The 24,425-nt window shown below is 34.0% G+C and overlaps 1 protein-coding gene across 15 annotated transcripts in view; it reads right to left on the bottom strand.

Moving 5' to 3' along the window:
• The window catches only part of CMC1 (C-X9-C motif containing 1), an 82,607-nt gene that overhangs the window by 19,561 nt on the left and 38,621 nt on the right, over positions 1-24,425 (bottom strand). For 2 of the 15 annotated variants that reach the window (XR_004182318.1, XR_004182316.1), the window contains exons 5-6: positions 9,756-9,847; positions 5,960-6,041 (exon numbers count right to left, since the gene is read on the bottom strand). The exons of 6 other annotated variants lie outside the window; for them this stretch is intronic. Coding sequence is in view for 3 of the 9 variants with exons in the window: in XM_031663785.1 (XP_031519645.1) it covers positions 7,134-7,172; positions 9,756-9,847 (131 nt within the window). In the remaining 6 variants the exon portion in view is untranslated. Of the gene's footprint in view, positions 1-199; positions 356-5,959; positions 6,092-6,308; positions 6,710-7,093; positions 7,173-9,755; positions 9,848-11,476; positions 11,541-24,425 lie in introns of those variants that run through there. 7 more of the 15 variants (XR_004182319.1, XR_004182320.1, XR_004182317.1 and 4 more) reach the window with 7 other exon arrangements.

The raw sequence follows: 24,425 nt of genomic DNA, 5'->3' as shown, positions 1-24,425 counted from the left end.
GCATGTTAAAAAGATATTATTTTGGATATATTAGGTTAAATGAGATACATATTTTTTAAAAGACAGGGTCTCACAATGTTGCCCAAGCTGAATGTGGCTAATGTGGCTGCGTAACTAAATTTTTTATTTTAATTAAAATAGCCATGTATGTCTAATGGTGACCACGTTGGACAACATAGCTAAAGACATTTTTAGTTACCTATACTTCAGGTGAGATGCAAACAGGTGGCTGATGATGATTTGGCTACTGTTTTATGATTTATAACTTATGATCATTCTAGGCTTAGTTATCTTCCGTATCTTTCCTTAAAACATATTTTCTTATCCACTGATCCTTTTAAGCCTATTAAAATACCTAATCAAAATAAAATATTTAAGAAAATAAAGACTAAGGTAAAAAATAATCATTCAGCAAAGCTTACTTGCTTAGCTTATATTTATTCAACAAACAAATATTTGTGCATTTATTTGTATACAAATGAATATCTGTAAATATTCACATATATTTATCTAACAAATAGCTGAATAAATAAGTGAATTAATTGAAGGAGTGTTAATAATTCTCATTTTCTATGAGGTTTTAGTTGATTTAACTCACTCTAATTTTTTAAAATATGTTGCTAAACCATCTCTGCCATTACTGTTATCTAATTTCTTTGATAAAGATCAAAATTTCCAACATTGTACTTTATCATGACTATCTCTCCAGTTTAGTAAAGGCTGTGTTCAGAATTTATTCATAAACAAAATTGAAAAAAACAGTAACAAAACTTTGGGGTTTCATAGGAAAATTAAAAAGTTTCAGGAGGATACTGAGATTCATTATCTCAGTTGATCAGAATATAAATTTCAGATTAAAATGTGATTCTTACAAGAAGCAGTTAAAACATTAGGAACATAGATAATGGAAAACCAAAAGTCAAGAATACATTAATAATGTTGAATAGAAACTGTCTTATTTCGGGTGGCCTTTTTCTTCTTTTTCCATTTTCCCATGACAACTTCCTAATCATTTTTTGCAAGGTAGTTAATAATGTCAGTAATAATAGCAATAAAAACATGAAAATGGCAACTAAGATAAACTGTTTACTTTGTACCAGGCACTACTATACTAGATACTTTATGTATGTTAGCTCACTTGAATTGTACAAAAACACTATCAAGTAAGCACTATTTTTATCTTCATTTGTCAGATGAATAAACTGAACTTTAAATAGGCTACATCATATTCCAAGATTAAATAGTGTGGCATACATAGACTGGTTTAGAACCAGGTCTTTTCACTTCAGAAAAACATCTGTAATTACTATTGGATTTCACTTATTCCTTTCCAGAACACAGGAAAAACTCCTATGCTTGGAGAAATTAGAAATTTCCATGCCCATGAAATACAGACTTAACCTAGGCCAAGTATCTCACATGAGGTCACAAATGAGACCTGGGAAGCAAGTGGCAATGGTTCATCACATTGTATCACTACCATAGGAAAGATTAAAGTAGACACTGCTGCTGATTTTTTGCTACATGACCACTTAGCAACCATATAAAATCAAATAGCATCAGATACCTCAACTCTCTGATTCCATAGTGTTTTCTAGTATTCCTATAAAATATATTTAAATATTTAAAATAAAGATTTTACACATTAGAAAGGGGCTTTTTCAAACAAAATATAATGAAGTGCTAAATTTCATGTTTCAGATATTAAGTGCTACCAGAATTTGAAAGGGAGACATTTGCACAGCCTGGTGTGGAAAATGAAAGCACCGAATCCCCCTATCTTTTTTAAGCGATCACACGGAAAAGATTCCCTAAGTCTCCCCAAATACATTTTTCTTACATATCCCAACTCTTTGCTGCCCCACATAGTCTTCAATGTTAAAAGACCAATTCATTAATAGATATTGATAAAAGCAACTCACACACACACACACACACACACACACACACAAACTGGCAAACTTCTGAACATGGAGCCTTCTAGGATTTCTTGCCTCTAGCAGATGCTTTGCGTTCTCTCATCACCTACACAATGGAGAAACAAAAGTAGGATCCATGTTTTTAGTAATGCAAGTAATAAACTAACCTGCTGGACTTTTTCATACTTGCAAGTGGTCTACAGCCCATTCTGGCAATAAGTATGAGTCAACAGTGACCATTAAACACTACTTATCAAGGGCCCTGGACAGGACCAGCTGTCTTGTTCTAGATTTCTGGAATCAAAAAGGTTAGAGTGTGAAGGCCTTTAGAGGTCACTTAATCTATTTCAGAAAGTGTTTCCCACTCCGTCTTACTGTTTAAACATTTGTGGTGATAGAAAACTCCTTAACTCACAAGGCAGCCAGTTCCATAGTGTGTATGTGTTGACGGGGGATGGGAATAGTATAGGCTGAAAAAAGCTAGTCTAATGCTGCCGCTTCATCATACACTATAGGAAATAACATTCATATTTTTTTCTCTTCTCCTGGCTCAGCACCAGTTCAAACTTTGCTGCCTCCTCAAGGTATATGATTTCCAGACTATTAACAAATCCTTGTCACCCACTTTATAATATGTTCACTCGTCAAATTTATTTATTTAACTGGCTCAAAAAACATTAGCATCTCCTATTTAAAAAAAAATACAGCATCCATAAAGTAAATTCTCCAAATTCGACCACAGTCGAATTTTTCATTCAATTCAGATATTGACTATGTATATGTCTTTCTTAACAAAAATAAATCAGTAAGCCGAGTGCAGTGGCTCACACCTGTAATCCCAACACTTTGGGAGGCCAAGGCAGGAGGATCACTTGAATCCAGGAGTTCAAGACCAGCCTCAGGAACACAGTGAGATCCCGCCTCCATAAATAATTTTAAAAATTAGCTGGGTATGGTGGCACACACATGTAGTCCTATTTACTTGGGAGGCTGAGGTGGGAGGATCGCTTGAGCCCAGGAGGTCAAGGCTGTAGTGAGCTGTGATCATGCCACTGCACTCCAGCCTAGGTGACAAAGCATGGCCTTGTCTCCAAAATAGTAGTAAATAGGTTCCCATCTGTGAGGAATCATTAAAAGAATGACATATTATTAGCCATTTCTCATCTTGTCTTCTCTCACCCGAAGCAAAAAATATTTTTATATAAATGTGGTTTTTGGTGATGTCATCAAATCTATCACGGTAACACCAACTGCTTAAGTATTAATACTGTATCACAAAATACTATGTAGCCATTAAAAAAACAATAGCACATTGATAGGGAATGATCTCTAAGACATAAAAGTGAAAACAGCAAGGTACAGAAGAGTATTATAGAACGTTATCATTTCTGTGTTTCAGGGGTGTGTATGTGTGTATGTGTGGGGGGTATGTCTGCAAGCACATAATGGCTATGAAAGAATATGTAAGAAAACTGATAACCATGGTTATTTCACAGGAGGGAAACTGGCAGGGACAAGAATTGAAGAAACACATTTGTATTGTGGTTTGGTACTCTCTACACCTTACAGAATACTATGGAAAAAAAAAAAGGAAAGGAAGGGAAGGGAGGGGAGGGGAGGAGGGAGGGGAGGGGGAGAGGGAAGGGGAAGGGGAGGGGGAGGGGGAGAGGGAAGGAGAAGGGGGAGGTGGAGAGGGAGGGGGACGGGTGAAAGGAAGGAAGGAGGGGAGGAGGGGAGGAAGGAAAGAAGGAAGGAAGGGAGGGAGGGAGGGAAGAAGGAAGGGGAGAGAGAGAGAGATGGAAATCATTTTGGGTGCTGGAGAAGGGACAGTGGAGTCTATGTAAGAGGAGCCTCGGCTTCGAAGAGCTGAGTGAAAAAGCCAGCTCCCTCTCTCTCATTTTTTCCTAAGCAGGCCTTTCTGCCCTAAATTGCTGTTTAGTAACAACTAGGTGGGGAACCCACTGTATCTCATGAGAACATCGCACTCTAGGAATGTCTCTGCAATTATGGCTTGATTTTATTAAATCCTAATTGCTCTCGAATATAAATTTGGATATTCCTTTTCACAAAATATACAGCTACATAGATCCTACTATTCCCATTATAGCAATATCAAGCAAAAAACACTATTCCAGTGTAAAATGACACTATCAAAAGTCACACTATTGGCTTTCTTTTAATTTAACACTGCACACCAACTGCCAAAATCGAAGAAATCTGACAATGAAAATACGTGCTACTTTGCTAATAAATAAGTCAAAAGTTTCAGTTTTAAGGGAAAAAAAGGAGGAAATAAAGACATGTAATACTAAATTTAATTAGACATTTAATAAGTATAGTATCCGTAGTTAACAAGGCAAATCGATCCTTTCAGTTCTAGCTGCAGTTTATTTAAAGACTTTACAATTTTACTACTTAAGAGCAAGTCCTATGGAGGTGTTATCTCACCATTTATATTTTCACAACACTTATGATATTGCTATCACACTCTTAAAATAAATGAAAGCCCATGTCACATTTCAGACCAACATAATGTTACAGACTCTATTTTTATTTCTGAAGATAAACATTAAAATACTTCTGAATTGCTCACTTTCTTCTTGCAATGTTGAACATAAAAAAAAGTAAAAGACTAAGAGTTTTTTTAAAAGTCCCAGGTATACTTGAAAAGCAGAGGTTTAATCACTTGGTTTTAAAACTAGTAACTAGAAAATATAGCATTATAAAATTGTGACAACAATAGCATCTTATGACAAAATTATTATGCTTTTAATTTTCTATTAAATTGTGATGTATTAGCTTGCTACTTTAAAGATTAGTCTGTGTATAGAATGAATTTAGTGGTGCATTTAATGAGACAAGAAGGTAGAAGGCTGAACATGAAAAGATTATTTTACATTGTAGTGCATGAGTTATTTGATAATTCTAACACAGTACAAAAGCAAGCTTCTCTCTAGATGGATCATGGTTCAGTTAACATCACTGAATATCTAATACCTCCAACTCAATTAATTCTCACCTGATTAAGATCAGGCTGATATTCAAACTAAATCATCTCTCCAGTCAAGTAGAAATCAATATTTCTGATTTTACTTTTAAATTACAATAGAAAATAAAATGCATGCATCTTCAATATGCCATGAGTAGATTTTCTATTCTAGTCTACCATAGCATGGATAACACAGTTGATTAAAGAATTATTCTAATTTGAGCACCAATATGTAGCAGAATCTGATTAATTTGAACACAGAGATGGAGTAAAGTAATTAAATATATCTTACACAGGGCAAATAGAAAATTGACATAAAATAAACTTGACTTGTTTAAAACAAACCTCACTGTTTATCAGCTCAAGTAGTTAGGAATACAGTTTTATTAAAGACTGATTATGCTCAGAGAAGAGGCTTGTTTCAGGCACAGATATTTGTAAGGTAGATAAAGAAACAGCTCTTTTTGCATCACACTCTTTCCACCACCACTGCCTCCAAAATCATGCATGTGCTTAAAAACAACCAAATTATTTCTATAGACTTTCCCAGAAAAAAAACAGAATATACTGACCCATCTTTGTTGAGCAGGGAAATTAGTGAATCCAAGAATAAAATACTTACATATTTGCAACTGTTACTACTAAACAGAACATGAAATAGATGTTCCTCCTCTTTTATTTCTTAATTATCTTCAAATTTAAGATAGAGAAGAAGAGTAAATTATTTGTTGGATTAATTGAATAGAAATGATTTTTGGCTTGTTAGCAAACTCAAAAATTCAGATGAAAACGTTCAAATTTTAAAAAATGTATTTAAGAGAGCAGAACCACAGATAAATGTACACTTTATTAGAGTTAAAAATAATTTAGAGAATACTTAGTATGTACTAACATTGCATACTATACATCTTTATTATATACGTAATATGTATACTTTATATATAAAAATACATTTTATATACAATATTACATATAAAATATAATTTACTATTTCTAAACCTCACAAACTAGGTTATTAACCATGTACTAAATATTCATGGGTGTTACTTACTTCAGATGTGCTTTTCCTAGTGTCTTAGATATATATCCCTTCACAGAAAAAGTATGAGGAGCCAAGAATTAAGCAAAGTAATCTGGAAGCATAGATTTCCAAAATTCATATCCAATGAGTCATACAAGTTACCTATAGATTATAATTAAGGACATAAAAATCAACACTTGACAGATCGGATACTCTCCAAGACTGTAGACTCAGGCTGGGCTACCTATGCAACTTGGAAGTTGACCCATTTGCATGTTAAACACAAAAGAATATTCTTTACCTTCACAAAAGGCTCCATCCTGTTTTTCTTGAACCAGAACAACAGCTCAGTTTGGTTTTCTTACTTATGACTGAAGCACAATTTCAGAGAAATATGTTTTTGTACATAAACATATCTATCTGTATATATATTATGTATATATAAATACATAATGTGTGTGTGTGTATAAATACATGAACAGTGCAAGCACAAAAACTGTAATGAACCACTACAACACATGTCCATGTTTAAAGGTACAGCTGTTACTTTATTTGAGATCATTGTTTGTCTTGTAGGACTGGAAATACAGAATCATCAGATCTGAGGATTTACCTTTTTTCTAAGCTGGAATTTTTGTTTTATGTAAAATCTCACAATTTTAAATAGCTAACTTTGTTTTCTAAAATACTGCAGAGGAAAAACATGTCTGCGTAATGGCTCCCAGCTGAAGGCTGATGGTCTGTGTCATCGCTGGAAAAGCTTCCTTGAACATTTCAGCTCTAAAATAATTAAACACTTGTGGTTATTCCCACAAAAACTGCTACCACCCACACAACAACTATTAAAGCAGAGGTCTCCATAATTATATTCTAAATAGCATTGTACAACCTAGGACAGAGGAATTAAATGGAGACTTTTCCCATCTCTAATTCCACAGGCCTCATTCTCTTCCATGGTCCTATGAGGCTGCCACAGTAATGGTGGCTGTAGTACATTTCAACAGGGATTCAGATGGGCCCTTAGCTAAAAGTTTACATTTTCTTTAAGCCCACACTGATTGTCTTAGGGATCAGTTACTAAACCTCTCTAAATGGATGCTGCAAGAAGCACTTTAGGTAAGAATGTTTCATTTGAATGGATGCTACTTTAAAACGCTAACTTACCAAATATGTATTCAGCTATCAAATAGTTTGTCTGTTGCCCTCAAGAAGTCTCCAATGGACCAGCAAGGCAGTGACATATTTAAAATTAAACAAAGAAACAAATAAACAAATAAAATAGCAATTCTGGAAAGATGGCAAGAAACATCACACAGCAGTAAAGACTGATGGCCCAAGGAGGCCACATAACTAACTAATAAGAGTTTGAAGGTGGAAGGGCTCACCACAGGCCACTAGAAGGGCAGCACAAAATTCAAGCAGGTATTCCCACATTTGCAAAAACAGATGGAAGAGTGCCAAAAAATGTAAAACAACAAACATTACTTTGTTTCTCTATTACTCGATTAAATAATCAGAGAATACAAGCAATGAAACAATTATTTAAAATATTTCTAACAAGTTTGCATTGTTAGAATTCAAGATAATAGATGTTAAATAAGTCAAAATCATAGCAGTTGGTCTTAGAAGCTACTTAGAAGACATTTTTAAATAAGAATTTACATGTGTTCTACATTTTATTAGTAACTTTTATTAAAATAATAAAAATAAACAATAAGACACAACTCATCTCAGGATCTGGAAATCCTGTTATGAAAACAAAAGGAAGTAAAGAAAGTGGCTGTCACAGTTTTATTGTTAAATTCCACAAAGAATATTTTTAATTTTAAAACAGAATGTCAACAGCGTTGATTGAAATAAAGAGAAAGAAATTAATGCTAAATAATTACTAAGGAAGTTTTATTTATGGAAATGAATAATTCAGTGTTTTACAAAGTAAATTCAAGCAGCAGCTGCTTTGCTGACATTTAAGCTTAAAAGAGCTTCCTCAAAAATGTACAAACTTTAAAACTAAAGAATCATCATATTTTTTTAATGTCAAACAGCAAGTTATTTCCTAAGTCATCTGGTTTTAGTCTAAAATATTACATGGTTACAATGGTGATCAACCAACCATTTAAGGAGTCTCAGCATTACATTTTTCATAGGAAGTATCTGTCACATTCTAGTTTACTGAATATATGCATAATTCCTGGCCTGTTTAGTCTTACAATAGCTGGGGGCAGAGAGTAATTCAGATTTCTAACAATCTGTCCATATGTATGTGTACTCAGGGTTGTATTTTAAACTGTATTTCTAACTATGTTCCAGGTGAAAAGAAATGGAAAGTAACTGGTTTAGGGCATGAAAATTCTTATTCTATACAATAGGAGAAAAAGATCTCAAATAATACAGTTGACCCTTGAACAACACGGGTTTGAGTTGCACAGGTCCACTTATACGTGGGTTTTTTTTCCCTCCAATAAATATCATTCCTTATCCGGGGGTTCCATATCCACAGTCAAACACAGACCAAAAATACAGTATTAATGGGATTTAGGTTTTGGTTTCCTGGGGAGGGACGGGCATCCTGTAACTAATCCCCTGTGGATAATGAGGGACAACTGTATATTCTTAATCCATTCTTTTGTTAAATATTTACTGAACATGTCTATGTACCAAGACTGTTTTAGGTTCTAGGGACACAAGAGTAAAACAAACCAGGATCCCTTATTCTAAAAGGAGTATTGTGCAGTATGTTACAATGTGGTAAGAGTTACAGAAAAAGAGAGAGAAGTTAAGGGGTGTGGGAGGTTATAGGAGGAAGGACCTAGTAGGTTACATTTTCAGTAGGGTCATCCAGGTAGGCCCCTCTAAGGAGATTTTTTGGGGAAAACTTAAAGGAAGTAAATAAATCAGTAACATAATTTTTATAGCCAGTGATGTGATACAGACACTGAAGTTTCTAATTCTATACAAGACATATTTTTTAAACATTTTCAAGGAAAATGGGCATGAAGAAAAAAATAACTGTGGATAAGAACAAATTTTCATATGAATTCCTAAACACAATATGGATAAGGTAGCCTAGTCTAAAGAGAAGGCATAGCTACTAATGCCAATGTAGAAGTACCTAAGTTACTCTTGTGGGAATCAGATAGGGCTTAATTTCACAATGTCACTAAAATGAAAGTAAAGGCTAAGGAGACAAAAGACATACATTAAAAAATGGCTTAAACACTTAAAAGTAAAAATGAGCTCACGTTAAAATGAATCTGTTAGAAAAACATTATTCACTAAGGGTATTTCTGGGGTAGCACAGGGTGAACACCACATTCTTTGCTCCTTCAAGTCTACAGATTGTTTTGTTTTGTTTTCATAAAGTAATAATAATAATAATCAGCACCGTAAACTAAGCATCTATGTAACTTCTCCATGGGTAACAAAGAAAGAAGGGTTCAGTTACTGCCCAAAGCCTGAGTTCTACTATACCCAGCTCTCTGAGTAACAGGCAACACGAATCCTGTCTGATGTCTTGGACAAATCTAGAAGTAACCACATTAGCATGCACTAAGAACCTAAGTCCTCTATTTTACCTAACTCAATGAACACAAACAGATTTCCTAAACTGAAAATGGGAAAAATAATTAAAGAACCACAAGTTAAAAAAGATTTTTGTAATTCATAAAAATGACTGAAATACAACAAATTTAGGATTTCTGGTATTATTACTTTATGTTGACTTTAACTTCCCTATATCAGTTTCCATTAGCTTTTTAACTCACAACTAAAGCATTTTATTTTTATTTATGTAATACAAACAGATTAATAAACTTCTGGTACTCACTAATAAGTTCCTCCTCTTAGTTTGTGAAATCCTATGGAAAATTCTCCCAAATCCATCTAACATCTGCAATGTTTCACAAAAATTTATTTGTCCTGTATTGTAAAAGAGAAATATTTATTTCACATGACAAAAAGGAAATACTACCCCCAAATTTTGCTACTTAACAATTACACAATGTGCAACTTTAGAAGCCAATTCTGTAAGAAAATAAAGCAATTATAAAAATTTTTTCCACATTAAGGGGGGTAAATTTTGTATACATAACCACTGAATAAAGTTCTCCTGACTGCAATTCATTTATATAACTTTTTTGACAGAGCTCACTCACATAACTGCTCCACAGTTATGTACCATTAATAGGCATACTGAAGTTATGGTAGAGCAGATGATCCTGTTACAGCACTTTCTATATAACCAGACATTAATATTTTAAAGGCCATTTTACAAAAATCACTGCCTAATATTTATTCTAACCAATTAAAATGAGTTTTCAAAAATAGCAATTATTCTCTTCTTTTATTTGAAATCCATTTAGTTCAAATTTAATCTTACGTGTAAAATATAAAAGGTCTTAGGAAGAAAATTAACAAAGATTTTACAGAACTAAAAAGGTTTTCAAGTTAAAAAAAGAATACTTGTAGCCAGGCACAGTAGCTCACACATTTAATCCCAGCATTTTGGGAGGCTGAGGCAGTTGGATCGCTTGAGCTCAGGAGTTTGAGACCAGCCTGGCCAACATGGTGAAACTCGGTCTCTACTAAAAATACAAAAATTAGCCAGGCATGGTGGTGGGTATCTGTAATCCCAGCTACTTAGAGGCTGAGGCAGAAGAATCACTTGAACCCAGGAGGCAGAGGCTGCAGTGAGCTGAGACCACACCACTGTACTCCAGGATGGGTGACAGAGAGAGATTCCATCCCAAAAAAAGAAAGACTACTTTTAAAAGATGTCTGTTTTGTTTTAAAATCTAGAACCTAAGCCTCAAAAGCAAATTTTCGTTAAAGATGAATATCTTCTTGAAATCTTACAATCATCTACCTCAAACTTAATGTGTCCAGGTTCACTGTTTCTTACAAATCATTTGAAATCAAACTCCTGGCATCATCATGTTTCTCTTCAGTGGTCTTCTCTTCAGTTACCAAGTTCTGCCAAAGCTCCCTTTGATGCTTCCCGTTCTCACTGTCACCTCCCCGGTCACCCGAAAAAAAAAAAATTGTCCCTCTGTTTGTAGGTTAATCAAATGGAAAGCATCCCTTTTTTCTAATATCAACTCCTCCATCCAGCTTGAGCCCATATACAGAACAACCACGGTTTTTTATCTCTCATGTCACCCAGGCAGACCCGGGGAAGAAAACAGAACTATATGAAATTAAAAGGATGCAAAGTAATAGAACTACTGCACTTACCTACCCACAAAATTATTATTTAGAGATGTGTAGAAAATCACTAAAGGCATGATTAGCATATATAGATATAAGAGAGAACTAATTGGAGATTCAAAATACTCTCAATAGTATGGCCAACCAGGACAAAAAGTGTTTAAAGGTAAAATTTACTTGGATACATGCGAATTCCTACATTTAGGTTAAAAATACTTCCAAGTTTTAGAATAGAATGACATTTTATAAATTCAATGTGAATCAACAACTTGATGAAGTACGACAGAACAACTAAACCAATCTTAATTATCAGTGCTGCAATCACAACTGCACAGTACTCACAGCACATCTATGTTCATTTCTGCAGACCATATTTTTAGATAAATCTTGATAAATAAGTACGTTCCTATGGAAAGGCAATAAAGAGATTAAGAAGTCTTTTTAAAAATCATAATGTTCACAAACACCATATTATATACTAACCACATCTTAGAAACCTACCTAGGGCATCTACGGGAAAACAGAAAATATTTAAATTTAGCCAGAAAAGAAAACTCAAGAAAGGGAATGAGACTGTTATCACTAAAGTAAGCTGAAGTAAAAATCTAGGTGACCTTAAATATAAGAGCTTAGGCTTGATCCTATAAGCAGTGGGGAATGACATAAACTAAACTGATCAGTTCAAAAAGCTTTACCTAGCAACAACATTTAGGATAAGGGTAAAATCAGGGAAGAAGGAGAAAAAGAAATTTTCTAGATAGAAAAAAACTAGTCTTCATGCTAATAAAACAACTGAAAAGATATTGAAGGCAGTTTTGGGTAAAACTGCAAGATATTGTAAGCTCTTAAACTCTTCCTCAATATTCTATAAGATAAACAAGAGTTTTAAAAAGACAAAAATTGGCTAGCTGCCACTATGCCATAAAAGGGGGATAGTATCATACTACAAATTTCGAAACGTAGGAAAAAAGGAAAGATTTTGGCAAGGCTCAGCATGCCATGGATCCTAGCCCCTAGAATGCACTGGGGAAAGAAAATGAGTTCAAATATCTTGCAAATTTCCACTAAAAAACACTCCTCGTTTTTGAGAGAAGTAGACTAAGGGCATAAATAGCCCAGAGAAAAATAAAACAAAACAAAAGAAAAACATTTAGTATAAAAAAACCTCTACCCACCTTCAAAGGATTTCAGCAGGGGCTAGAAAAACCACCAGGGTATGCCATTTTTCAGGGATCCACACTTAATAGAGAAGATAACCCAAAGGTAACCCCACAGAAAAGAGGAAACATTCCTGAAGGCTACCTAACAAAAACAGTGCATTGGCCATGTGCTCCCTCTCCCCCTCCCTCAGGCTTCAGGAAAGTACATAAAAGAACACCCCAGCCTTCACAATATAGCCCACAGGAGAAAACAAACATCAGAAAAAGGTGGCAGAAGTGTTAAAGAGCATTCACCCACAATTTTTCAGAGAAACAGCAAGGCAACTCTGCAAACATGCCTAAGGAAAAGAAGATTCATCTCAAATGTCACACTCTATTAGAACTTAATAAAAACATAAATTCAAGAAAACTAGACTTCAAGGAATAGCTGATAAAACAGAGTGAGATGACAGAAGAGATAAACTGAAGACCAAAACAAATCCATAACAGTGCTAATAAATATATCAGAAACATAAAACGAATAGCATAGACACAGCTAAAATTCAAATGAAAAATTCTATTTAAATTACTCAAGATAATCACAGTAAATATCACGGGGGAAAAAAGGTTAATACAAACACAGAGAAAACCAAGGCATGGTAGGCAACTATTGTGGAAGACGGCTTCCAAGATGGCCTCCAATGATCCCAGCTTCCTATTGTTCATGTCCTTCATGTCCATGTCACCCCTCCTATTAAGTAGGCTAAACCTAGTATCTGCTTCTAACCAAGAATATGGTAATGCAGATAAGATGTCACTCCCTATGACTGAGTTACAAAAGGCTGTGGCATGTCTTACCAGATGTTCTCTCTCGTCTTCTTGGCTTGCATGTTTTGATGAAGTAAACTGCCATGTGGAAAGGGCTCATGTGGGAAGGAAGCGAGGCTATCAACCCAACATTCTACAGGAGACTGAATGCTGCCAACCATGAGTGAGCTTCAAAGCAGATCCTTCCCCAGTCAAGGTTTTGGATGAGACCACAGACCCTCCTTAGCCAACACATTAATTGCAGCCTTGTGAGAAACTGAAGCAGAGGACCCAGTTGTCATACCTAGATACATGCCTCACAGAAACTATCAGATTGATAAATATGTGCTCTTTTAAGCCACTACATTTTGGAATAATTAGTTATGCAGTAAATAACATCAAATGTTAATTTTTGTTTTAAAGTTCCAAGGATGATTGGTTATCTCTGAGGAAAAAAATTCCCCCCAAAAAAGGAAACAAAAAACATTTTAAATTACAATTTAGGAAAAGTTTTCTGATGGAAAAAAAAAAAAAAAAAAAGTACAAACCAAAAGGGCACAGTATGTTCCAGAAAGAACTGATACAAGATATATCCCAATTAAGCTTTCAAACTCAAGGATACAGAAAGAATTCTTCTAGGATCCAACCAGAAAAATCACGTCATCTATGGTAGGATGATTGCAAGGTGGGGTGGGGATGAAAATCAGGCTGCTCTCAGACTTCCCAGAGCAACATTTAATGTCATAAAATACTGATGTAATGTGTATCTACAAAGTTCTGAGGTACAGAAAATATGACCTGACAATATTATATCCACTCTACATGTCACAAATGTATAAGGCAACAAGCAGTCATTCTCAACCATGAACGATATCAAGGATTCTAGAACCCAAAGACTCTTCTTAAATTAACTATTGGTAATAAAATCAAGTAACGGATCAAAAAAAAATTTTAAAGACAAAATGTGATGAGCACTGGATTCATAGTTACAGAAAAGAATATAAGTATTATAAGTTATGACAACATAAAATTACAACTTACGGAAACTGGGACCTGAAAGAGAAAAGGTGGGGGAAGTATAATTGAACTTTCACACACAGGAATCACTCAATATTGTTCAAAATTAGAATATAGAGTTAAAACATAATTACTGAACCTTGTCAGTGGGTTTCATAATATGTTTTCTTATGATGGAGGCAAGTAACCTTTTATCAAGAAACATTTACATAAACTTTAGCAAACCTTTTGTTTTCTAAATTCCACTAAAAAAATAGTGTATATAATATAATCCCTTTGTATTATCCTTTTGTTCCCAGAGAGATGTCTGTATTTGTGAATGGTAGAATTTAGAGTAATTTTTGGAAGGCATTTCATATTTTCTGTATTACTTATATGAATTGAATAAAAGCATGATGTTATTTTCCCCCACAACAATAAAATGCAGGAAGGAAGGAAATACTGAATGCCTGAACTAGAGTAGATGTATTGAAAATGAAGTCTCACATATTGTTAGAAAGATTCCTGCATTGGTAGTTGTTAACCTCACAGGCTTCATCTAACGTTTCTGAGATCATAGACCTTCTCCCTAAATAAAGATCTTTGCAGCATAAAAATCCCTGTTTTCTATTATATGAATTCTAAAATTCTTTGCCTGGCTTTCAAGGAGCACCAAAATATGACCCTAAACAGCAACTACATTGTTTTATATAATTAAACTAATCTTCTCATTGTCCCACAAATATCTCATGTTATACTTGGCTTTTATATCTTACTAACTACTTGGAATATCTTCTAAATAAATAATTTAGGTGTTTCCATTTCACAGATTATTCCTTCCCCAGTACTTAGTAAGATAAACAAAATGAATTTTAAAAAGAAACTATCTAAATGTTGTCTAACTAAAGTTTATTTTCTACACAAAATTCTTCCTTAAGTCTTAAAATTTAACTAAAATATTCTTTCAGAATTTTTAGAGTACTCAGAGACTTTTCTATATTGAAACATAACTCTAAATTAATACTGCTTTGCAGACTGTATTAGTCTTAATTCAAAAACTTTAAAAAAACTCAAAGATATAAAAATTTTAAAACTATATTAAGAAACTCATCAAAAAATTAAAAAGAAAATAAAAGAATGATACAAATAGACCTGACTGGAAATATGTTCTTACACCTCTGAGATGGTCTTCCCAACTAAATATTTCATATTATATATTTTTAAAAGATAAGATTATGTATTTGTATAAAATGCTACAGTTTACAAAGTGTTTTAATAATCACTTTTTCATTTACTTCCAAAAACAATCTTACAATCATAATTATCCACAAAGGGACTGTGAGTATACTTAAAAACAAGAAACTATAAAAATAAAAATTATAAAAAATATTAGTCAGTATGAAACAATTTATCAAACTTTATAAATTTATCACGTAAATATATTCATCATAATCCTCTTTAACAACACAAAGCTACATTTGCAAGTAAGCAGCTAAAGCTTTCTTTTTTGTTTTTCCTCTCAACCACGATTTAAATGTTTGTATTCCTTATTTTAATATTCCAATACACAGTCAAAATGTGGCAGTTGCAGTTGTACATTTACCTTCAATAGTAACTATAAAACCTAAAATCATTTTTAACTGGGTCCTTCAGTAAGAGCCAAAATTTCCTAAAGAAACATTTAACACTTAATGTTACATTTATGGTAATGAGAAAGAGCAAGGTTAAGTCAATGTAAAAATGAATAAGCTTTAATGATATTCTTAACAGGATCTCCAGATACTTCTACCACAAGATGGAGATAAAGTAGATGTATTTACATATGTCAAAAATATATAATTTTATTAAATTATTTGATATCACTTGGCTCACAATCAGAAATATATGCTAACTTTATGATAAAGGTAAACTCACTTCACATGTGGTCACTTTTAAATATTTCCAAAATATTCTTTTAATAAAATATAGACATATAACATTTTCATGTTTCATTTGACACAGGAAACTGCCAGCATTAAGGTATTTTTAAAAACACATTGAAGAAGATTCATATATCAATACCAGACCTGTTCAATAAATTTTTTTGTAATGATGGAAATGATTGATGTCTACATTGTCGAATGTGGTATCCACAAGCCACATGCAGCTACTGAGCATTTGAAATGTGGCTAGTACAACTATGAGACTCAATTTTAAATTTTATATAATTTTAATTAATTTAAAATTAAATAGCCAATGTGACTACTGGCTAATATACTGGACAGCACAGAGCTATATTATAGCCAATTTAATATTTTAATAGATATCAAAATCTAATCATGGTTTTCAGAGTGTAAAATAACACATAAAAACCGATCTTTAAAAATAAAATTACTATAAATCAATGATAAAAACGAAAGATTCTGACCATTAGTAATGGAGATTTTTCCAAAATCATCAGGAAAAAAATAGAAAAGCTCAATATAACTATAACGGTAAAAATAAAAACCAACATATATCAAAAAGAGTAAAGTTTACAGCATCCTTCAAAGGGAATAAAAGAGCATATATTAAAACACACAAATCTTTTTAAAGTATACCAATAACCACGTAAATTTCCAAATTTAGTACAGAAATGGGTTTAAATATTTAAAAAATGTAAATATCTGCAATTACAATAAACCTATTTACTGTTTACACAAGTCAAAGTTAACATTTTCAATAATAGGAAAAAAAATTTGCTCCCCCTTACCAAAACAGTAGGAGTCTAACTCTGCAATTACAAAGTAGAGCACTTTGCACCAGAGAAACATTCCAACATAAATTATGTGGACCTCAATCAATGCAAAGTTGGGCATCAATTAAACTAGACAGCCAGTAGCCATTCTGTTTCAAACTGAGAGAAATAGTCTTACTAATCCAGACAAAGATGCCAATCAAAGGTGCTGAAACCAAAAGGAAAAGTTTCATGATGATCACATCTCATAAAACGTAAGAGGATTCATGAAGAAGCCACTTCACTGGAGTCTGTTCTTGGATTTGGGCAGAATAAGGGAGGAAGCTGATTTGAGTGCTATAGAGGTGACACTGAGAAGACAAAAGAGTGTTAGAAAGAATCTGAGAATTGGTCACCAAATAATACCTAAAAATGTGTTGATGGTTGGATTATTCCAGCACAAAAGCCCTGACTTTAAAATTACGCAAACAAAAAGGATATTTCATTAAACTGTATATTACAAAAATGGGATCTATTCTTCTCTTTTGCAATAAATAATCAAAACCAGCTTTTTAATGACCAGTCAGGTTCTAACAGAAAATGAAAAATAGGCTCCCACATTCAGCAGATCTACCCTTCCCCCAAGATCTCAGTAAATTATTTCTACATGTGCTGTGTTAAAACTGAACCCCTAGAGGGCAACTGAGCTTCAATCTTTACTTCATAATACATACTTCAGTTCCTCAGCAGTTTATAGATACCATGACCTACTTCCTTGTATCTTGGAATTTTTCCTTTAATACAAAAAGGAAATGGAAAGAAGAAAATTGATATATTCCATTCACTGATGCAAAATATCATTATGTAATATATTCTTTAACAGCAATCATTCAATGATGAAGACTATGGTACAAATAGGTATATTACTGAATAACAGACATCATAAATGAATATCTGAATATTAACACTCTCAGTAGGAATCATGTAGCAGATAGGAAAGACATACTTAACAAGTCTATTTAATATAAACGTTTTGCATAACTTTACTTTCACTAAATGACATGCTAAAATGTATAGGGAAAAAAGTGAAGAATCCAATTTCTATAACAATTACCCCATATAAACTACCCAGTATAAAACACTACAGGAAAAACAATGTTTCTTCAAAGTCAAAATGTCAAGAAGTTCCTTACTGCCCAAATAAGTTAACTCTATTTCATGAGGAAGAAGTATCGATATTCAAACAGGCCCACACAAAATACTGACATAGCAAAAAACGTTATTCTATCAACATAAAAATGTACTAGCTAGCAAGGCCAACAATGATATCTTAGATTTAGTCTTTTTTAATGAAGCTCAAAAATTGGACATATACAAGTATAAAATGTATATACCAAAAAAGGTAGCATAAAAGAAAATGTTGCCGGGCGCGGTGGCTCATGCCTGTAATCCCAGCACTTTGGGAGGCCGAGGTGGGCGGATCACAAGGTCAGGAGATCGAGACCATTCTGGTTAACACGTTGAAACTCCATCTCTACTAAAAATACAAAAAATTAGCCAGGCATGGTGGCGGGCGCCTGTAGTCCCAGCTACTCAGAAGGCTGAGGCAGGAGAATGGCGGGAACCTGCGAGGCAGAGCTTGCAGTGAGCGGAGATCGCACTAAAGCACTCCAGCCTGGATGACAGTGCGAGACTCCGTCTCAAAAAAAAAAAAAAAAAAGAAAATGCTAAGAAGTTACCTGGACAATATACAGAATAATAATTACTAATTGATAACTTGGTCCAAAAGTCATGTGTTGTTTTTTTTTTTTTCACTTTTTATTTGTATAGATGTAGGGGGTACAAGTGCAGCTTTGTTAAATGGATATATTGTGTAGGGGGGAAGTCTGGGCTTTCAGTGTAACCATCATCTGAATACAGTACCCTGTACCCAATAGATAATTTCTCATCCCTTACCCACTTCCTACCCTCCCATCTTTCCTGGTCTTCAATGTCTATTATTCCACTCTCTGTACCCTTATGTATACATTACTTAGCTTCCACTTATAAGTGAGAACATGTGATATTTGACAGAAAGTCATTTTTTTTAAAACCAATAAGACTTTTACATAATCAACTCTCTTTATCTGTATATATTTTCTACAATATGTATTCGCTAACTGGAACAAAACTTTAATTCCATCCATAACCAGCTTTTGAAGCTAAGTATGTATTGTGTGTCACCACACAAGTCCTTCCTCCCCAGCAGAGCAGGTCACCAGTACCTCCTTAGCTACTGTGCTCAGCAACAGAACCATCATCTTGGTGAGGACAGAGAATACACGCACATGCTGGTTAAAGACTCTTTCTCCATGTCACAATCATTTTCTTCACTAAATTCATCAATCAATTATTAGCATGACATCCTAAGTATGTAGAAATCTCAATGATCACAAAGCAATCTCTGCTCATTTGGATTAGAATCCATATATGAAAGCTGAAACATCAAAGAACGCACTGATGGAACACACAGTAGGAAGAAGCTGCTAAAGAAGGTGAAGTTTGTGTGCAACAGGGTTAGTAAAGGAAGCAGCCATATAATTGGTAGGATACAAAAGAGGTCAAGGTTTAAGGCTGCCAGAGCATACTTTCTTATTTCATAAGAGTTTGCTAAGAATCCTTGGCCTACTGGAAAAGAACCTGAAACCTGACCTAGATAATTTGGCGTTTAACCGCCAAGATGGAAGTAAGGGAAGTAAAGGTTAAGAAACAGCAAACACACATACACACACAAATCTAACAACAAAAACAGCCAAAAACTTATGGCTTATATAGAAGAGTGCTTTAGATAATAAATTATGTAACTTTAAGATATACAAATGAGCAAAATCTACACGGGTTGTTGCTACGGGCTGCTTTAAGGAGAAATTCTGTTCCTTTGGCTAATCCATTATTTCTCAACTTTGGATGCACATTCAAATCACCTTGAAAGTTTTGGAAAAAAAATACAAGTATCTCTCTTTGTGGAGGGAAACGTGCACTATTATTTTGTTTTGTTTTAATTCCTAGATAATTTTCAAGTACAATGAAGGTTTGAGGACCACTGATTTAGCCTATGTGTGAGAGATGAAGATCCAATACACTTCAATTATACAGGCAAAGTAAAGGTTCTACTCTAAGAATATGACAATTTGAATCTCATCATCTAAACAGACTTCACCAGGGAAGATATGAAATAAAAAGATAACACAAAAGAAGTTGCATGAAGCCTTAACCACTGAGGCAGAAGTAAATAGTAGACCTATTTAGGTCTACTCTGAAAATCACCGGGTACTAATGAAATGAAAGAGTTCCTCAATGAGCTCAACGATAAATAAGTCAACCACAGATGATCTTCTGAAGCCAGAATCAAAATAAGAGGGAAAGGAACAATTAAGATTTTTCACACTAATGCATCACAAAGTACACTTAGTCAAATCTTCAATAAGATCAGATATTCTAATTTCCAAAAGTTCAAATTTTGTAATCTAGGCATAAAATATATCTACAGGAGATATACCAGGAAAAAAATAAAATGCGACATATCCTAAATTTAAATTTGTACACTGTACTGACACAATCTAGGATTCAATGAACATCTAGCTACTTTTAAAGAGGGTTTCAAATTTCCAAATATAGCTTTGACTTTTCTCTTAGGATGGTCTAGTTTAGTCTGTGTAGGTGAGTGACAAGAAATAAGCAGACAATGTAATTGCAGTAATCTGTATTGAGATGGAATACAACTGTTCCTATTGAGTCAATAAAGCCAGGGTATTCCCTGCCTAGAAAAGTCAGTCAGAATTGAAATGGAATCACCACATAAAATGCTCAAGGACCCAATAGGCTTAAAAAGACAACTATAAAAGCTAGACAATATACTACTGCAGAGAATTGGTTTCTTTCTTTTTGTTTTTCTTTTTTTTTTTTGGTTGTTGTTGTTGAGATGGAGTCTCACTCTATTGCCCAGGCTGGAATGCAATGGCGCGATCTCGACTCACTACAACCTCTGCTTCCTGCATTCAAGCGATTCTCCTGCCTCAGCCTCCTGAGGAGCTGGGATTACAAGCATGCGCCACGACACCTGGCTTTTTTTTTTTTTTCTTTTTTAGTAGAGATGGGATTTCACCATGTTGGCCAGGCTGGTCTCGAACTCCTGATCTCAAGTGATCTGCCTACCCCGGCCTCCCAAAGTGCTGGGATTATAGGCGTGAGCCACCATACCTGGCCAAGAACTGGTTTCTAATCATGTGCTTGATATTTACCCATGGTTTGACCTAAAGCTAGTCAATTACCCAATATTGTACATAAAGCACTTTCAAAAATATCATAAAGATTCTGCCCATCACTTTAATTCTACGCAAGGCTTGGTTCTTTGGCAATGTCACTGACTAGGAAGGTATGAGTACAGGGTTGAACTACAGAAATACTTTGCAATAAATACATGGCAAAGTTCAGAAAGTCAAAAAGAAGCTGAGCTGTGTGTGATGACCTGGAAATCTTACAGAAAGATATGACCTAGTAAGTCTAGTCAAGTCAAATCGATTTTCTTAAGCTCTGCTGGTAGATATAGCTGAAATAAGGCAAGATATCTAATAATATGAACTTAGAGTTAAATTTGTTCTGGTTTGATTTTGGTTGTCATTAAAACCAAAGTTTTAAGGTTATGATGAAGAATCAAAGGGATGAAAAAGTTAAGTGTAAACAGATCATTCATGCATGCATTTTAAAGGTAATGACACAGGTAATATATCAGAATACAGAGTAAAATTACTGGTGTTGATTAGAGGGAAAAAAGCAGCCTGACAATGTGAACTTTCAGATTATGTAAGCACAAGTCAGTAGCCATTAAATTAAAAGATTAAACTGTGTTTAGCTATTTAGCCATTCTTAGAGCAAAGAATGTATTTCTTTAGCTTTGAGGACTTCAAATAAAACAAAATGTTACATTTAAAAATCTGACAAATCTGGTGAATCAATTTCTCCAGAGAAGGTAAGGACTAATGCCTTAGGACACCTGTAGGAACAACAATAAAAAAAAGACTGTTCAGTTATCTCTGTAGTACTACATTGCAGTTAATGCTCATTCTCTTACAACAGCCTCACTCTTTAAATAAATGCCAGAGGTTATGCTACAGCGATCTGAGACAGGGACGTCCCTTTAGTTCCAGCAAACACACATGGTTACACTGTTGTCTGTCACTGTTAATGAAAACCAGCTTCTGGTTTTAAAAGAATGCAGAAAGCCAAAATTTAGAAAGTAAACTTGTAACTTGTCTTGTATTTGGTGGTAAAATTAATCTTTCAATTTTATTTGTACCAAGTCTTTTCCTGCGAAGGGAAATAGAAAGAAAAGAAAGAGGAAAAAAAGGAATAAAAGGAGGTAGAAAGAATAGATTTCAAATTCTTCTGATTCTCTTTTTAATCAGAGATCAAATCTAAACTTCTGTTTCAGACTTTTAAGACACTCCAAAATCAGCCTTGACTCTCAGTCTTTATCTACATCACTAATCCCCTAACGCACCACTGGTCTCCTAAGGTCAATCTCTTTGCTACTGTATCAACAAACATGCCCATTCTCACCTCTGTGCCTTAAATCCTGGGTCTCTGGTCTGAAATGTTTTTCCAGTTTCCCTATACTTAGCCAAATAATTAGCTGTACTTCAAGGTCCAGTTGATAACCCACATACTTCATTAAGTCTCACCTGCCTAAATCAGAATTCACTGACTTATTTTTTTCTAAAGTAACATACAAGTATTTTATTATTTTATAATTGTTTTATATAATGTAATTCTATTTTCTGTGCCTGGTTTGTCTCTTATCAACCACACAATAAGGTACTTAAAAGCAAGTCTCAGACTTTGACTCCATCTCCACAGCACTTCTCACAATACTGAACATGTGATAGGCATCCAATAATATTTAAGCAGACATGCTATTAAACTTAATTCTGTAAATTAAACTTAATTCTATGTATTCAGAGCAATATCAGAAAGTTTTAAAAATTACTGAAGCAGTGTCTAGTTGTCTACTCAACCTTCATTACCTTTTTCCAATGAAATATATTTAAATCCTAGAAAAAACTTAGAAAAGGAATCAAGTTTTAAAACTGCCAATATTACCAACACTTAGAAATAATAGCTGCTAACATTTTCTCACTGCACTCTTCCTTTATAGAATTAATTTTAATTTGAATATTTATTTGATAACTATTTCCCCTACCATACTTAAAAAGAATGCAGACTGAATCTGTTTCAGTCACATTTATGTAGACAGCTTATGTGCAGGGCTGGATACATGGTAAGTATTCATAAATTTATGGAATTAGTTAATTTAGGCAAGCCCTTCCTGTGTTTCTAGAATTTAATTTGATTAAACCAGGAGTCAGGAAATGTTTTCAGTAAAGAGCCAAAGAGTAAACATTGTAGGCTTTGTAGGCCATATGGTCTCTGTTGCAACTACCCAACTCTACTGCGGTAGTGTGAAAGCAGCTATAGGCAATACATAAGTAAATGAGCATGGCTGTGTTCCAATGCAACTTCGTTTACAGAGATAGGTGGTGGACCAAATTTGGACATCAGGCTGCAGTTTGCCAACTGTTGAATAAAAACAATATATTGTAACTAGTTTCTCATATTGATCAACACACTTACTGTGACTACAAATGTATGTACCCTATATCCTATGGCTATACCATCATTAATATAAGCAATCAGACTCTGCTGACAACTACATTTTTGGCAATATGCCATATTATATATGATGCTATGCTGAACATCCTTATGCATATTTTATTGTATATCTCTGACCATTTCCTTAAGATAAAATCCCAATGGTAGAATTGCTAAAAGAGTAGCCACATTTATGAATTTTTGTGAATTTTTTAAAATACGAGCTCCTTTCATGCTGTTATTCCTGGCCAGCAGTGTAAATACCTGCTTTTCCAAAATCTTGTCAACACTATACATTACATATGTTTTCTTACCCACAAATACTTCATCATGTATGTGGTAAGAGTTCAGTATTTGTCTACATTTTTCTAATTAGGTAACATTGATCTAAAATGAAATAAATGAGTATTAATATATACCATTCAAAGAAACAAAAGTATACCTTTGTGCAATACAAACTACTGAAAACTACAGAATATTAAAATTGCTCCAGAAAGTTCCTTTAATATCCTTTTCCAATCAATACTTGTCCCACTCCCATGTAGTGCAACTGTTGTTCATATTAGTTTTGTCTATTCTGAAACACTATATAAACGCTGCCTGTTCTAGAACATAATATTAAAGGAGTATATACTTTTTTCTCTTATATTTCACTAAGCATAATAGTTTTAAAATTCATCTCCACTGTTGTACAGAACAGTAGTTTGTTCCATTTTATTGCCCATTGTACAAGTACACCACACTAAGTCTTATCCCGTCTTTTTTTGAGAGGAATCTGGGCTATTTTCAATTTTTGGCTACCGATAGATACACTACTCTTAAGTATTAGCATACAGACCTTTTTTGTGTACGTAAGTTTCATGTCTCTTGGAAAGAGTTGTTAGGTCACTGGGCAGACGTGTGTTTTGTGAATGTTGTTAGTGCTCTTAATTGTAGCCATTCTGGCAAGTACGCCATTCCAATTACA

This window comes from Papio anubis, chromosome 2 (genome assembly GCF_008728515.1).
Source record: "Papio anubis isolate 15944 chromosome 2, Panubis1.0, whole genome shotgun sequence".
NCBI lineage: Eukaryota > Metazoa > Chordata > Mammalia > Primates > Cercopithecidae > Papio > Papio anubis.
This window is presented reverse-complemented; position numbering and strand designations above follow the sequence as displayed.